This window comes from Piliocolobus tephrosceles, chromosome 2 (assembly GCF_002776525.5).
Source record: "Piliocolobus tephrosceles isolate RC106 chromosome 2, ASM277652v3, whole genome shotgun sequence".
NCBI lineage: Eukaryota > Metazoa > Chordata > Mammalia > Primates > Cercopithecidae > Piliocolobus > Piliocolobus tephrosceles.
In genome coordinates this window covers 14189322-14207957 of record NC_045435.1, presented here as the reverse complement: position 1 = coordinate 14207957, position 18636 = coordinate 14189322, and the positions used below count along the sequence as shown (strand labels likewise).

The window sequence follows — 18636 nt, the reverse complement described above, 5'->3', positions numbered from 1 at the left end:
TGGAGAATGCAATTTTATATAGGATGATCAGAGAAATGGGTGGTAAAATGACACTAGAGCAGAAAATGGGTTTGAAGGAAGGAGCAAATATTGAGGCTAAAGAAACATTAATTTTGCTTTCACTAATTTTCAATTGAATAAAATAATTTTAATAATTGCCCTGATTCCAAGAGGCCCACCTTGCAGGAAGGCAGTTTAAATCATTAGATTAACAATTTAGCTCAGACTAAATGTCAAGCTAACGGTGACTAGTCCTCATTTCCTATTGGTGATGCATGCCTCTAGTCCCAGCTACTCAGGAGGCTGATGTGGGAGGATCACTTGAGTCCAGGAGGTCAGGGCTGCAGTGAGCCTTGATTACACCATTGCACTTTAGGCTGGGGCAACAGAGTGAGACCTTATCTCAAAACAATTATTAGAATGAATTTAACATTATTCCTATCATCTTAATTGCCAATTGTCAGTATCCTCTGCTACATTTCTACTAATTTACCGTTGCTTCTTAAAAAAAAATTGTGTTCAGAGTGCTACAAGTTCAGACTTTGAAATGAATTACTGTAACGTTTTTAAAAATTAGAGATTTTAGGCCGGGTGTGGTGGCTCAAGCCTGTAATCCCAGCACTTTGGGAGGCCGAGACGGGCGGATCACGAGGTCAGGAGATCGAGACCATCCTGGCTAACACGGTGAAACCCCATCTCTACTAAAAAATACAAAAAACTAGCCGGGCGAGGTGGCAGCCGCCTGTAGTCCCAGCTACTAGGGAGGCTGAGCCAGCAGAATGGCGTAAACCCGGGAGGCAGAGCTTGCAGTGAGCTGAGATCTGGCCACTGCACTCCAGCCTGGGTGACAGAGCGAGACTCCATCTCAGGAAAAAAAAAAAAAATTAGAGATATTAAAAATTAGAGATTGAATATATATAAAAAATACAAAATTGAACATTTAAAACCTCATTGGACTTTTTAAAAAGCCAGATTCATATTAGGATATATATATGTGTGTGTGTATATATATGTGGATATATATATATACACACACACACACATGGACTTATACCCCAATGTTTGCGTTATTTTTGTTGAAGATAGATATCATACATCAAATTACTTAGTTTTGACACTGTTTTATGAGAATCTGAAAGTAACATAAGCATTACGAGTTTGTGTTTTACTTCCTGGATAGCCATAGAATAACTTAGAGCATGGAGATTTTCCTGTATTTCAAGAAATGCTTAATCATTTCACATGATGTTGAAAGATCTGAAAAGTTCAAAGAATGAGGTTTTGCTACCTAAAGGATCGTTTATCTCTGATCTCTTGTGGCAATCAACATCTGCTGAAACTATTCTCTCAGTGGCTCTGAGATTTGAACTACTGGGGATAAGACTAGATGCTTCCCCTGGGAGCCTTCTTGGATCACCCTTCACCTTGTTGTCTGCAGTGAATGAATTTTAGTCCCTGACAATAGATAGATGCTAAATCTTTTAGCCAAATAATTTATCTCTATAGTTCCACTTTTAACCTGAGAAGCTAATATTTCTCTCCAGGTTAAATACTCAATTACTTGGGTTTACTCAGATAAACTCTCCAAAGTCCTTTGTCACTCTAAGTATGACCTGACAAAGCTCAAAAACAGGAAATATGAACTATAACCAGCAAGCCTTTCCTAAATCGGCAGGCAGAGATTTGTACATATAATTAGAGAAACATTTGGTAGCTATGTGATATTACGCCTCAATATCCAGAGATTTCAACAATTATACTCCTTTTCTTTAGAAATCAGAACTTGAAGCCCCCTAACCCATTTCAGTTAAGCTCCTGAAAAATTCAGGCTTTTAGCCACATGTCTCGTTGAACTGTCCAAATTCATTGAGCTTAGGGAACTGAAATGCAGAATCTTTCAAGAAGAGGCTTACTGTGTGATTCCTCATCTAACTGCTGTTTCTAGGCAAAGTGGACAGGGTTTTAGACTCTCAACTAATCCTGCAGTGGAGTTTGGCAATTATGTAATGCATTTGTCCAGAGAATCCCTAGCATCTTTACCTGTAGCACTTTATTCATCTCCTTTAACTTTTCTGTAGAATTCTAGAGACATAAATCAAGGTGACACCATGTGGATATGCAATTCAGTCCAAAGTTAGTCCTTCTTTAAGAGTCCAAAATAATTAACACTGAAAATGTCAGCATCCTTGATATTTGTGTAGGTTTAAGATAGAAAGTTGAAAGAGCTATGGTTCATAAGTCAGTAAAGCTGTTAAGCGGTAAGATAAAACTGAACGTAAAGTCAAATGTTATATAGTCCATGACCCTGTTTTTGAATGACAAGACAGCTGTGCAGAGAGGTTAAGAAACTTGACTAAAATTAAATAGGAGGGTCAAAACTGAGCCCAGAAACCAAGACTCCTGATTCTTACTAAACTTTGGAATCCAAATGGAGCAAATGACTAAACTTACCCTGTCCCTTCAGTTACTTAGCTATACATCGATGAGAAGTCAGAACGTGGAGGAACTGGCTGAAGGTTTGGTGTTGGAGATATAAGGAGCAAACATTAACTTCTCATTCTGTTAAGTTTGAATTGGAGGTCTTTCTGAAATTGAGGTTTTAGATACACTCCATGTGCTGTGATTCTGGGCTTGCTCCAAGCAATTGGAAGCTTTTCTGAAATACATAAATATATCTTGGGAACTTACATGTGGATATAGAGACCAGTAAAAGTAAATGCCTCATTTTAAATGTTTAAATATGGTCAAAAAGCACATCTTCATAAATAATTTTTATAGTAACTAGCTGTGCTTTTATAATATTCTGAATGCCTAATGTGGCACATCCTTCTAAAGCATTTACATTTTTAAAATGTCCTTCACATATATAAGCTGGGAAAGCAATTTCTAAACCAGAAAAAAATAATACTCATGCAATATGAGCTTGAATTTGTTGAGGTGGGAGGTGATAAGGAAAGAGGAATTTTTGTGGTCACAATCAAGAACAGAAATATGCATAAGCTCTGTGATGAATTACTTGTAGGAAACTTAGACTCCTATATATTCAATTTATTTTAGTTTGGTAGTCTCAGAACTACAGCTCCTCAGCTTAAATGCAGCAAGTCTTATTGTAAAGTGTGACTCAATTAAAATTTATTGCCCCAGCTTCTTCTTTTAACTATATTTCAGAACCAAATTGGGCCCTCAAGGACTCTTATTCAGTGTCTCTCTATGCCAATAACGTTTACATTTTAGTAGCTGTAGACAGTGTTTGCTCTTGGAGTAAGCACTTGTGTCTTAATAAAATGCTTGTTTACTGATACTTCCATTTAATAAAAAAATTGATGCTTAATTTATAAAGTGACTTTAAGCTTTACTAACAAAACTTAAATTAACAGGAAGTTATCCTAAAAAAGAAAAAGAAAAGGAAGAAAGATAGGAAAAAAGAAAAAAGGAGAAAATAAAATAAAACAAAAAATCCAGAAGGGATATTTTTTTTTTTTTTTTTTTTTTTTGAGGCGGAGTCTTGCTCTGTCGCCGGGACTGGAGTGCAGTGGCCGGATCTCAGCTCACTGCAAGCTCCGCCTCCCGGGTTTACGCCATTCTCCTGCCTCAGCCTCCCGAGTAGCTGAGACTACAGGCGCCCGCCACCTCGCCCAGCTAGTTTTTGTATTTTTAGTAGAGACGGGGTTTCACCGTGTTAGCCAGGATGGTCTCGATCTCCAGACCTCGTGATCCGCCCGTCTCGGCCTCCCAAAGTGCTGGGATTACAGGCTTGAGCCACCGCGCCCGGCCCAGAAGGGATATTATTACACCATCAAAATCCAAGTATTGGAAGATTGGCTCTGGTGAACTTGACCCCTGCTCTTCTATTAGTAAAGGTCTAGCCTATGACAGGGCTATATAATATCCCTAGAAAGTTGATTTCACTTAGTCTGTATAAAATCCCAGATAATTTGTAGACCTCATGTGGTTTCCTTTGCCTTGCTGATTGTACAACATTTAAAGCAGTAGTTCTCAAATGGGGATGATTTTGTTCCCCAGAAGATACTTGGTATCGTCTTGAGGCATTTTTGGCTGTCACAACTGTGGAGATGCTAACGTAATCTAGACGACAGCAGTAGAAGTGCTGCTAGATATCCTACAATGCCCAGGACAGCCGTCACAGCAAAGGATGATCTGGGGTGAAAGGTCAACAGTGCCCTTCTAAAGAAACCTTGCCCTACAAGCTTCCCGTCATGTGCAAATAATGGGAGTGGGGATCAAATGTTTCTCTCAGGTACTTTCTATTTCTTCCTGTTCATATTGGACTGCAAGTTGCATGGGACAATAGAGACTACATTACCATTTGTGAACAAATGTGCAACAGACTAGCCATCTGTTACCAGGCCTCCTGGAATGTGGAACTTCAAGCTATCACAAACATAATGCAACAAATCATAAGTCTTGTGTGCCTGTTACAATTTTATTTTCATTTGGTTTCAATTAAACACTTGAACTTACTTACCACCCTCCACCCTAGGCTCTAAATTTAAAACATAGCCACTTTAGTTTTGATGTTCTATTTTCATCTTATTAAGACATCATGGAGTAAAATCATACATAAATGTATACCTCTAAAAGACAAATATATCAGATATTTTAGTCAGTATATAAGTCTTACCCTTGTGTAATTTTTTAAATGTTTTCACAGTTTACTTAGCCTCATTCTACAAAGGGGTAATGCCCATGTGTGTAAACTAAAATTATTCTTTAATTAATTGTAGCTTTAGGTTGGTAAAGTACCTACAATATTAATATTAAAGGAGTCAATGTAGAATGTGTATTGTTTATGGAGTCAAATGAAAATCTTTGTAGCATTCTACAAACTCTAAAACATATAATCCATACAACATCTTATGACATATTTTCATAATTCTATAGATACTCTAAAAAAGTTGATGCTCAGTGACTCTTATATTAACTATCATTGTGGAGTTTCTCAAATGTATTGATGTAACAACACTATTAAATAGTAGCATAAGAAAAAAGAGGACATTAGAAAGCAGTAAGATTTAATAAAATAAACTATTATGTTTATATTGGCTCATTCACATTCACATATATTATGAAAAACTAGACTAAACTCATTATCAACTGAAAATGAACTACATGTTTAAAATGCTCAAAATGATCAGAAATCTTTAGTAAAATCTGCTTTGCTAAGTCCACAAAATTATAAATCATATTCTCATTTGACAGAACAGCATGCTCTTTTGCAACAATAAAGTGTTGTAAACAGCAGAGGTCGAAAATAAGACATATTTTAAACTGGAGGAATGCAGTGGTGAAGGGGGGCAGGTGGTTATTCCTCTGGACATCCCAGATCAGGCAGGATAGTAACGCAGTAGAAGGAGGGATCACAGAAGATGGAGTGACCAACTCTTGCTGGAAGACTCTCAAATGTTCACCCAAAGAGTTTACGTTTGACCAAGATGTTCAGATAAGAACTTTACCAGTTACAGAAAGCAGAAAAAAAAAAAAAAAAAAAAAAAAGCCTCCCAAGAAGAAAGACCATGTCTTTGGGAAGATAGCATATACACAGGGGGAATTCAATTAAGATCACTGAGCATCTATTGAATGCCTAAACTGCACATTTGCCAAGATAACACCTAAAAAAGAAAATTGCTCTCTGTAGTGAATGTGTATTGTTTATGGAGAGCACAGGTTCATGTGAGTTAATACTCTTTATCTTCAGCTTTGTAATCTGTTCAGTTTTTCATAAGCTTAATGATTTCAAATTATAGTTTGGGTTTACTGTTTTTATTTGTTGCAGTTGATATGACAGGCACTACTACGACTACTTTTACTAGTGTTGAACACAAAGAGTTTGAAACTACAATGAAGAATTTAAAGAGTTTATGAGAATGTATGCATCTACCTGTTCTTAAATTCCGTAATCATTTTGCTGGTTTGAAATTTCACCTGTAGTTTGATTTTTTTTTTTTACTTCAAATTAAATGTGTACCATGTTGCTTTATTATTCTTTTATTTTTAAAGCCAGAGCAACTTGATGTTATTTGCTTGCCATAGAATAAGAGAAGTTTTAACACTTTCTTTTTATCTGATTTAGTATTAATTGCTAAATTTGAATTGCTTTGTAGCTAACAGTGAGCTTTTCCTAGTAGTGTCATTTAATACATTTGTTACATCAACAGTAACAGTAAATGTATCAATTAAAGGGAACTGAAAGGAAGGAACAGGCATAACATTTATTGAACACGCTATTAAGGAGCAGACACTTTTTTAGTTGCTTTATATATATGATAAATTCATGACAGATGACAAAATTTTCTAAATAATAATATATAATTCTCAATCATCTTTATTCTCTTCCTGATTCCCTCAATGATGGATGGTGTCATTTGCAATATGGTTAGCTAGAAAAGAGATGAGGATCTTGAATCTGTGATTATTTCATTATTGGAGTTAAACTAATTAGTCTAATAAGCTACGTATTAGCAGATAATGAAAATTCTCTAATGAGAAGACCAAATGTTTCATGAATATTGAATAAATTCTGAGCTAAATAGCTAACTGTTGGCCAGGTGCGACGGCTCACACCTGTAACCCCAGCACTTTGGTAGGTGGAGGTGTGTGGATCACTTGAGGCCAGGAGTTAGAGACCAGCCTGGCCAACATGGCAAAACCTTGTCTCTACTAAAAGTACAAAATTTAGCCAGGCTTGGTGGCGCACACCTCTAATCCCAGCCACTAAGGAGGCTGAGGCACAAGAATTGCTTGAGTCTGAGAGGGGGAGGTTGCAGTGAGCTGAGAGAATGCACCGCACCACTGCTCCAGACCTAACTGTCTTTGAACTTCAGCAGTAACAATGGGCAAGGAAACAACACTCATTCACGTTTTCTTCTAAATAAAGAGTTTAAATTAGTCCCAGCTCTTGTTTTAGAATGAATTGATTGGATGTCATATATAAAAATATATGAGTTTTCCATTAAAAATAAAAATAAATATGTTTACTTCTAAGTATATAAGCTCAATTAACGGTGACCTGGGATGGAATCTGGACAGCGAGGAAAAGAACTGGTACACCAATTGATCGATAGCAGTATCTGGATAAATTAAGGAAATATTTAAAGCACTGCACCCTGGTTTCATTGTTGAACTGATTGAATGCCACTTACTTTTTGTGTGTTTGTAATAACATGTCCAAACTCAAATGAAAAATAAATTAGATTGCCCCACTTCCTCATGCTTTCCCATAAGGGCAGCAACTGAACCCTTGATATAGTTAAGAGACAAAAAGGAAAAGGAAAGTGTAAATCGAAAACCTGAATGACACAAGTAAAAAGACCATACCTACATTTCCAAAGCTAGCAAATCTTGTAGCAAGAGGCCTTTGTCATTTCACAGGTATCTGCTGCACAATGTGGCCATGATACTTTCCCAAGGTGCCACAGTGAGCTAAGAGCCAGAATATTTTGTTAAAAATTAGTGCAAAGTTAAAGATAGTGTATAGGTCACCTGATCAGCAAGTATGCTACATTGAAAGATTTAAAGTTGTCTTTCTAACAATAATGTGTGTGTGTGTGTTTGTGTGTGTGTGTGTGTGTGTGTGTGTGTGTGTGTGTGCAGGCTACAACAATTACAAAACACAACCGGAAGAGCAGAATTGAAAATTTAAGTTTTTCTTATTAGATAATTTACTATACATTTTTCCAAACATATATCCCTTTTGTGTAAGTTTTAAACATTTTAATAAGATTTACACAAGTGTAAGCAAATAGACCATATCTAGTTGGAAAGTATTCTGGAAATAATTTGGTTGAATCTATAACCATGTACTGCATTAGAGAACATACTGTACGAGTCCCAGGCAAGTTAAGAGATTCAGGTGAGTGAAGCTTTCCTTGAAGATACGATCATGCGACACAGCAGAAACCTCTCCAACGTTATTGTGTCTGCATTTAGAACGGCGCAAAAGAGGATTCTCCTTCCAAGTTTAAACAGAAACATGGCTCTGTTCTTCCTAAAAAAGATCACCTTTCCGTATATCGCTATTTTAAGAAATTCTGTTAATCTCAACGCTCTTCTCTCTGGAAAATGGTGAAGAAACACTTAAAATGAAACAACTCTTCTGTGTTTCTTTTTAACCCTGATTTAATTAAACCAAATAAATATACTTCTCTTTCATGACTGTCAGCAACCTGTTGTTTTTTTTTTTTTTCTTATGACTCTATTTTAGTTTCAACTAGAGACCTCGGTAAGGCAACAAATATCTGGGCCTAATATTTTCTAAATAGGTACAAAGTTTTCAGCACAGAAAAGTCCTTTTTTTCCTTTTTTTCCCTCTTTTTAGTGCCATTTAAGTACACTTTACACTTTCAGTATTACTGAAAGTATACTGAAACGATCCTTTCAGTATAAGTATACCTATACACTTTCAGTAATACTCAAAGTATCCTTTCAGTAATACTGAAAACATACTTATATGCTTTCAGTAATTTGGTTCTGGAAAAAGAGAAGTAGCAAAGGCAGTTAGGAAAATAACAAGTGTCTATAACAGAGATAAGATATTTAATTGAGGTTTTTAGGATACTGTATCCCCCTTGTCCTATGAATACAGCTTTGCTTGACTTTTGTTAATTCTCTGAGTTCTTAAGGAGAAAGTAGACCCAATGATTCCATTTGGTATCCTGAGTAGATTTTGTTCAATGCTACATGTATAAGTCTGCTTTTGTCAATATCAGGGGGTAGTATTTGAAATTTTGAATTATGAAAACATAACTTGGTCTAGGCATATGTAGATGAGTGCTTTGGGGGTTTTAGTGCACTTCGCACACTGTAGTTTATCTCCCTAACTTCCAAGGCTGTCTTTTCTCTGGCTCTGGTCTCTCTAATTTGTTTTGTTTTACTTCATCAATAGAAACTGTCAACTATTCTTCACCTGATAACTTCTTAGGAAAGTTGTGTTCACTATGTGTCTTTGCATGCTTATTCTTCCTGCTGTTGATGCTTTTCCATTTCCTCAATTCTCTGCACTGTCTCATGCATTCTTCATGACGTGTAAGCTCTACCTTTTCAAAGAGCTTCTGGCAGTAGTCTCCCTGAGCAGCTCACTTGTGCCAAAACAGCAAGGAGAAGTGCTCAGTTTTACTGAGTTAGTTCCAATCTTAGCACTCTCCTAGCCAGGATAAAGTTTCCCAAGTGCATCTGTGATTAAATAAAAATTGGACATTTTAGCTTCCTCTTCCATTATATTTCTTCACACCGGAAACTGCTTTTCTAGAACATAGAGTTTTCTCCTCTGTGCTTTGATTTATGCCATTTGCTCAGAATATGAGAGCATTGAGCTAACATTTATTGAGTCCTTACTATGTCCAAGGAAGAAACCTAAAGATTTTACTGCAATTTGTCGTTTCGTCCCACAACAATGCTATGAACCAGGACTATTACATTCTCAGTAACAGATGAGGACATTTCGGCATAACAAGGCTTAGAAACTTGTCTCCTAAATTGCTAATCCATTTGTGTAAAGCACTATATTGCCCCCTAGGGCATCACTTCAAATCCAGTGGCATGCTATGAGGCCCAGTAGATATCGGTCATATTTTGATGAACATGGCTTAAGATTTTGATGATGTGAGTTCTTTGAAATATCCATCCCTTTTTTCTTATATCACATATTGTACTCATCTTTCAAGTGACTTCACTTGAAATTGAGGTCACTTAATTCATAAGTGACCTCCTCAGTTTCTCTAGTGAGAATCTTGGCTCCATGTTCCACATCCATAGTGGCTTTTACTACTGTCTTACTAATCAGGGTAAGGTCCATGGACCAGCATCACATGGAGTTTGTTTGAAATGCAGACACTGACTACACACTCAACCTCCTGAATCAAAATTTTCATTTTACTGGGAGTAAGCTGTATATGATTTATATGCATTATAAAGTTTGAAAAGCAGTGTGCTAGATACCTATTTCATTCTGTATTTAGTTTTTCGCAGTAACTCATTATTACTCCTGTTTGCCTGACACTTTCCAAACAAAAGAGCCAATATGTTATTTATAATTGTTTCACCCAAAATAACTAGCATAATACTTCCTATATGGTTGACAATCCGTACATCTTTATTAAATGTATTTATTGAACTAAGAGCAAATTCCATAGACATTACACTTTTATATCTCTCATAACTCATCAAAGCAATATTATTCTCCTCTAAATTATACATTCTGGTAATGTAATTATTATGTCTAATTTATATGGTGCTTGCCTACTATCCAGAAGACACTTCAATGATTAATGATGAAATGAAACACGCAGTAAATTAATCAAGATGATTATTATATTGAAGAGAGTTTTTAAAAATATTTTATTTTTAGTTTATTTAGGTAACAAACACCTGTAAGTACTTATGTGCTAGGGAGCGGTCTAAGTTCTTTACAAATATGGACTTACTCACATACTGAACTTCGATTGCTTGGTCAAGCATAAATCTGGGTTAAATCAATGAAGGTTGATTTGTGATACCTCTTTTAATTCTAATACATGTCATATCACATCTACTTCAGGTTGTTTTGTTGCAGATGATTAATTTACATGCCATAGTTGATAATAAAATGTCAATATTTAAGCAATTTTCTTTTTTATATATAATTTCAAAATCCTTCCAAATTATTTGGAAGTAAAATTTGCTGTAAATGGTATGCTACTTCTGGTTGGTATTAAAATAGAATAACATCAGAATGTTTAACAGGAATGCATATTCCATTTCAGAACAGAAATACTATGAGAAATTCTGTCAGGTTTCAGACTATGTTATGTATATTATGCAAGTTCTATGCATTGCTCATTTATGTAGACATGATTTTATATTCAAAGGGAGGGAAGATCCCAATCAGGTGGACATCACCAGAAGCTATAGCCTACCGCAAGTTCACGTCAGCCAGCGATGTGTGGAGTTATGGGATTGTTCTCTGGGAGGTGATGTCTTATGGAGAGAGACCATACTGGGAGATGTCCAATCAGGATGTAAGTATTTGTGGTCTATGAGTTATGAGTTCAGATGAAAAGATCAAGCTGTGCAAGGAAGTGGAATATAATGAAACCGTGTGGCTCCTGGTTTGTAACATTGAAATAAAATATTTAGCAGCAATGAAACTGTTTCCAAGTCTCGCAAGGATATTAACTATTCTTACAGATTTACATATTTCCCTTAAGCAAGGGTTTAGAAAAAAGACTAAAGAAACATTTGTAGTGAAAATGTAATGAAATAAGTGACCTATACGATAACCTCTAGATTCTAATACACATTGAAGTTTGAAAGTCACTGCTTTATACCATTGAAAAGTACTAATGAACTAATAGTTACTTAATTTTATGGCACTTAGGATTTTACAAAAAAAAAATTACTATGATTTGAAAGGGACCATTTGACCTGCGGTATAACTAAAACCTGTATACTAATTTTGTCCCTATTCATTCATATACATTTTTCATAGAGAACTATATAACTAAATAATAATTTCTTTATAACACCAAATTTCCTGTATCATTTAACATTTCTTTTTATTTTAACCTGCAAAGGATCTTTATATACTCTCTTTTCCTACATTTATGTTCTTTCAATCTTCCTTTATATAATATTTTAGGCATACATAATTTCTTATTTATTTGATCAGTTGTTATCCTTTTAGGCAACTGAAAATGAGACGTTTTCCCACGTACCTTTAAAATGACCATATTTGTGAGCCCTGTCCATGAACACGTAAAGTAAGTGACACTTCCTGGTTCCTGAACACTTTGCTTCTCACACAGGTAATTAAAGCTGTAGATGAGGGCTATCGACTGCCACCCCCCATGGACTGCCCAGCTGCCTTGTATCAGCTGATGCTGGACTGCTGGCAGAAAGACAGGAGCAGCAGACCGAAGTTTGAGCAGATCGTTAGCATTCTGGACAAGCTTATTCGGAATCCCGGCAGCCTGAAGATCATCACCAGTGCGGCAGCAAGGTGACACATTCAATTTGGTATCCTGCGTTCACTCTGAAATTTGTGTTTGCTATCTCCAAGATGTTTTTAGCCCACCCCACAAATGCATTATTTGAAACTTGTATTCCACAATATTAGAGAGATGTATTTCTCCTTTCTTTTTTAATATTTAGAACTAATTCTCGTGCTCCTTAATAGGAATGATGAAATTCTGAGATATGTTTTAACATGTATCTTGACTCTACCTTCAGGCTTGTTTAAGTCTTTGGGAAATAGGAATACTGGTGGGGTGTGGTGGCTCATGCCTGTAATCCAAGCACTTTGATGGATCACTTGAGGTCAGGAGTTCGAGACCAGCCTGGCAACATAATGAAATGCTGTTCCTACTAAAACCACAAAAATTAGCCTGGTGTGGTGGCGGGGACCTGTAATCCTAGCTACTTGGGAGGCTGAGGCTGGAGAATCTGTGAACCTGGAAGGCAGAGGTTGCAGTGAGTTGATATCATGCCACTGCTCTCCAGCCTAGTCAACAGAGTGAGACTCTGTCTCTAAATAAATAAAATAAATAAATATACTGATCACATACTTCTTTTCACCCTTCGTGACTAAAGTAGTCCTGATTCATCTTGCATTTGAAATAATGAAAAAGAAATTATCCAAAATATTGCACTGACTAGCAACATGCAAGTTTTCCCCAATTAATTAAACAAATGTTTGTTTAATCCATGTTGCATACCAATTACTTTGCTAGACACCATTGAATATAAAACTAAGAGTAAGATAAAGCCAGTGCCCCTGGACAACACCACAAATGTTAATACTCTACAGCTATAATGCAATCCTGGATGCACAAAGTCTATTTAATTTTATGCATATTCCTCTAGGTTAAGAACCACTGAGTTCTCTCAGTGTTTAAAAGAATGTAAATTAAAGTGTATCTACAAAGTACAGTGGAAGAAAGAAGGAAGAAGAGATGAATTTTGTCAGAGGCCATATAAGAAGAAAATAAATATTAATGTATTTGGTGCCTCTCAGAGTAATTAAAGGCAAAGATACCTTGTTTAATAATTTTGATTCTCATTGCACGCATATGAAGAAAAGTTCTTTTACATTTTGATAATGCGTTCTCCTACAGGCTTTTAATTTTTCTTTCTGATTTGTCACGTAAGTTAGTACATATTTTATACTTTTAAAACATTCCTCTTGACAACTAGAGAGAAGCATTTCAGACCTATTTGGGACCTCTAGCGATATGCCTACTCGATGGCTTGGACTTGTGAGTTCAATGATATCTTGATTGGTACAATGGAGTTTTATCAGTAATGATGACTTGTGGGTTATTCTACCTTCTTTGCATAACCAGTTGCTTCTCAATATTGATTCTCAATTGTGCCAGCTTTAGGTCTCAATAATACTATCCTGCCCTGTTGTTTCCATTGCTACAAAGCTTACTGACTAAAGCTGGCATTCAATGCATGGGAAATTCCTTGGTTTTTGCCTGAAGTTATCTGTTTGAAGATCAAGCAGGGCGTATGTGTGTGTGTGTGTGTGTGTGTGTGTGAGTGAATATGTAAGTACATTACAAGTTTGATTAACCATGCCTCAGTATCATATTTTTGTTAAAAAATCAATCATATTTAATACTATATTTTAAGATGTCAAAAATCAATGTCCCTGAAATCCACAGGGAATAAAACAGCAAAATGTTAACATATAAACTTTTTTTATCCATTCTCCTGTCAGTGGATACCTATGTTGATTCCATATCTTGGCTACTATGAATAATGCTGCAATGAACATGGGAATATAGATATCTCTTTGAAATACTGACTTCATTTCCTTTGGCGATATACCCAGAGTGGGATTGTTGGATCATATGGTGATTCTATTTTTAGTTTTTTGTGGAACCTTCATACTTTTTTTCCGTATGGCTGTCCCAATTTACATTTCCTTACTTGCCAATGTTCCCTTTCTCCACATCTTCACTAACAGTTGTTATCTTTGGACTTTTTGATAATAGCCATCCTAACAAGTGTGAGGTGATAGATCATTGCGATTTTGATTTTCATTTCTCTAATGATTAGCAATGTTGACCACCTTTACATAAACCTGTTGGCCATTTGTCTTCCTCAGAAAAAAATGCCAATTCAGGTCCTTTGCCCATTTTTAATAGGGGTATTATTATTTTTGCTGTCAAGTTATATGAGTTCCTTATATATATTGGAGATTAGCCATCTATGAGATATATTGATTGTAAACATTTTCTCTTCTTCTGTGGATTGCCTTTCATTTTCTTGTTTTCTTTACTGTGCAGAAAATTTTTAGTTTGATATAATCCTCCCTGTTTAATTTGGCTTTGGTTCCTATGATTCTGGTGTCATCTCTACAAAATTGTTGCTAAGACCAGTGTCACAGAGCTTTCTTCCTGTGTTTGCTTCTAGAAGCTTTACAGTATTAGGTCTTCAGTTTACCCATTTTGTGTTGATTATATTGAATGCACATTATGCAGTTTTTACATAATAGTTGAAAAAGTTAAGTAGGAGAATCATAAACAAGATCTTAATATCAGTATATAAGAATCATAGATTATTTATTGAAAATAACACTTAAGAATCACTACGACTGAATCTAGTAGTAAGTCCTTAAATAAAACTACCCATAACTTATTCCATAAGGATAAATCTCTATCCCAAACTTCACAGAGACTGTGTAGACTCTTAGAAATTCACCAGACAGTTTAACAACTAACAGGATGACAAAGCTGTCCTTCCCTCGGCCATGTGGTCCTCATTTTGTACTCTGAAGCCATTTATTTTGATCTTTACAACATAGATAGTAATCACAGGGAAAAAAAGGCTTTGCCTATCATAAAAACATTCAAACCATTTTCAAAGCAAACTCACGTAATGTAATGTAATGTAGGGATATATAATACCAGTTTCATAGAGAAAAGTAGTCTTACTATCAGATCATAATATGGGAGGCTATGTCCTAGCATCCAAATTTTAACGTACTTTCATAATTCACTTTTCCACTCTTATTGAAATGTATCAAATACTTTTTCCTTATATATTTTTCTTTAATGCATGAACAAATTTGATGTATTTTGTCATAAAACATAATTTTAGAAAAAAATCAATATTTTCTATGAAAAGACAACCATCTTAATGTACAGCATATAAACATTTGGGCAATTACATTTATATTTTTACTTATTACCATCAAAATGTGCAGTGGGTTAGATTTTGTCATAATGCATGTATTATTGACAACCTCACACTACTATATGCAACTATGTCGAGAATGTTTTTTCTCTTTAGAAAATTTGCTTTCCTCCTTTTGACAATGATTATTTCATCCTTTTCATAACTGATTAAAATGGCCCACTTCTTTAATTTTTAGTGATGTCCCTGCCAAATGCTTTATTGAGAAAATAAGCCATTAGATGGGAACTTCCCACAGCAAAACAGAAATGTATTGGCACCTGCACCTACCCATATTGTCCTTCTTTCCTCTAATTGTGAAAGGAAGTGTCCCTCTATTTGTCAGAGGCTAATCCTCTACTGTCCCTCTCTCCCTGTCTCCCTCTCTCTCTTCTACATATCCGGGCTCTTTCTTTGTGCAGGATCATTGCCACAAACATATGTTCTATTATATGCTTTCTCGCTATCTTATTCTTATCACCAGGAAAACCTATTACACATACAACTATCCAGGTGTATCCCAAGAATCTCCAGGAAATGAGAATGGAGTTTGGATATTTTATAAAAACTTCAGGTGATTTTTCTCTCATCTGGAAAATTTAGGCTATATTGCTTGTCAATATTACCCCTGCTGGCCCCACATCTCTGCCAACTACTTCCCTACTTCTCTAACAGTCTTCACAGCCAAACTTCTCAAATAATGGACTCACAGACATACAGTCAATATTCTGAAAATGTATCAATTTTCTCCCCCTAGCCTGATCCTTCCACTGCTTAATTAACTGCATATACCAGCAGCTACCCGTTCACCTAACCAGGAATTGGAGCAACTCTTGGTACCTCTTTCTTGCCCTCCGCACTGTGATCATCTGGATCAATGAAACCTATCTCTACCCCTTTTCACTGAAAACATTTTCCTCATGGCTGTTTCATCTTCTGACCTGGACCACTGCAATAGGCTCCTAACTTGTCCCCTGCTTTGATTGCTGTCAAACTCCAAACATTTTTTTGCACAGCCTCCAGAATCTTCTTATCAAAACATATATGATATAGTTTCAGTCACTTGTTTATAATCAATATTGAATTCATGTTACACTTACAAAAAAATCTAGTCTCCTTTTGATTGTTTAAAAAGCCCTGCTGGCTGAGTGGAGTGGCTCGAAACTGCAACACCAGCTACACAGGAGACTGAGGCTGGAGGACAACTTGTGGCTAGGAGTTGGAGACCAGTCTGGGTGTCTCCAACACCAGACTGGTCTCCAGACTGGGTGAAAGACCCCCGTCTCTACAATTTTTTTTTTTAAATGGGCCAGGCATAGTGGTGTTTGCCAATGGTCCTAGCTACTCAGGAGGCTGTAGCAGAAGGATTGCTTAAGCCCAGTTTGAGGTTACAGTGAGCAGTGATAACAACACTGCACTCAGCCTGGGTGACAGAGCAAGACACTGCCTCTTGAAAAAATGTATCAATTAATTAAAAAGAAAACTTTGAAAAGTCTTGCTTCTCCACTGTTATGTATTTCATTCAAGTAAATTTTATTCAACAACTATTTTTATATAATACAATGAGATGACTGTAGTCAATCATACCTTAATTGTGTGTTTTAAAATAAATAGTGTTTTCTGCCCCTCTTTATTATATACCAGCCTCCCATGTGCAAGGGATAGACTCTGAAGAAAAACAAAGAGGAAAAATATGATCCCTGCCCTCCTGAAGCTTACATGATAGAAATGCACAGTAAGCAACAGACAAGTACAGACCAGAGGAAGGAAATCAGTAAATGGCCATGATGGACAATAAGGAGTAGCTGGGAAAGAGTCTCAGGAGTTGATGTTTGAGACCTGCAGGAAGGGAATGAGCCAGCTTATACAAGCTCCCCTCACCATAAAGAATATTCTTGGCACAGGATTTAAAAAAATGCAAAAGTCTTGAGATGAGAAAGGGTTTGGAGAGTTCTAGGAAGTGGCAGAGAATAATGTGACTGAAGGGAGTCTGTCATGAACCTAAGAAGGTAAACAGAAGCCAGAGCACTTGAGGCTACACAGGCCATGGTGAGGACTTTGAAATATTTTTCAAATGCATGAGGAATTCATTAGGCATTTGGACCAGAGAAGTAAGATGATTTGATTTATATGGCTGCTTTGTAGAAGGAGGAGCAAAAGTTATGAGGAGGTGGGGGTCATTTTAACATTTCGACTTGTGCCACCTTCACCTAAACAATGCTCTAACCTCAGTGGCCACTTCTAGTTCCTTCAGAAAGCAAAAGCATTTCAGAAGATTGTAGCACATGCTGTTTGCCTTGTCTCAGATTCTCCTTTGCATCTTTCTTTCTTAAGGAAGCAACTTACACATCATGTATGTATTGAGTCATTCTGTGGCAACACCAGATAAATAAAGTTTAACATCATTATTCTTTTACAGAGCACCGTATTCTCGTTCTTCATCAGTATTTTAATTCTGTTTTCTGTGTTTGCGTGTGTGTGTTCTTTTAACTCCATTTTAATTCTTTTAAATCCATTTTCTCAATAAACTCTAAGCCCTGTGAGAGCACACACCATGCTTTGCTTGTATTACCAGTGCAGATTGATAATGTGTGCTCAATAAATATCTCCTAAATACCTAATAAATATTTGCTGACATCATTAGTAAATTTCCATTTCAAAAGATGCAATTTGTAGAAAAAATTCCAGTGTTTTTCTGTTCTTCGAACAGATTTTTTTATAGACATTGATCATATGGTAAAAGCCTAAAGCTGTTCTCCTAAGCAAAATTCTACATGTGTACCTTTCTGTCAACTCAACTCCAGAAATACACTCCTAAAAATATAATAGGAGACTTCAAAACTGAATTCGTGGCTGGTACAAAGCACTCAAGTTTCTGAATGATGTAGTTACTAAGATCAGTGCATAGAACTGTGTTTATATGTACCCTATAGTGTCCTTTAAGAAAAACAACATCATTCTGATAGAAATGATGTTTCTTCAGTTTTTCTGGATTTAGTACATTTTATGGTCAAATTTTAACTTTTTCTTGGTGGCTAAGTACCTTTTGAAACTAATTGTTTGAATTTAAAAACGTTGTTGCATATACTGCAATAGAATTCTTTTTATAATGCATCATTTCACTTTTCAGCCTTCATTAGAGTTGATGATTTATAACAGTATCATTCTCAAAGAATCTTCCACTGAGAGTGTCTCTTTGAATATAATCACTGGAAGTGGGGAAGGTGGAAAAGCTGATGGTCAGGGTGGGCCAGATCAAACAATTATTTAGATGCTGCAAAGGATGTTGATAACGGAAGGAAAGTTATATTAAACTTTGTGTTATGCTTGTTTCCTAGTCATTGATTAATTTTTCTAAAAGTAGAGTAAATCAGAGGAGATGTGAGGGTTTTAAGTTTTGATTGCACATCAGTACAAGGCTACAGATGTTTATTCAACAATAACCTTGTGAGACACTATGTT

General features: G+C 36.0%; 1 protein-coding gene across 3 annotated transcripts in view; it reads left to right on the top strand.

The window, feature by feature from the left end:
* EPHA3 (EPH receptor A3) overlaps positions 1–18636 on the top strand; it is a 358445-nt gene that overhangs the window by 320831 nt on the left and 18978 nt on the right. For all 3 annotated transcript variants that reach the window (XM_023216053.3, XM_023216055.2, XM_023216054.2), the window contains exons 14-15: positions 10863–11012; positions 11799–11992. In XM_023216053.3, the coding sequence (XP_023071821.2) occupies positions 10863–11012; positions 11799–11992 (344 nt within the window). The remainder of the gene's footprint in view (positions 1–10862; positions 11013–11798; positions 11993–18636) is intronic.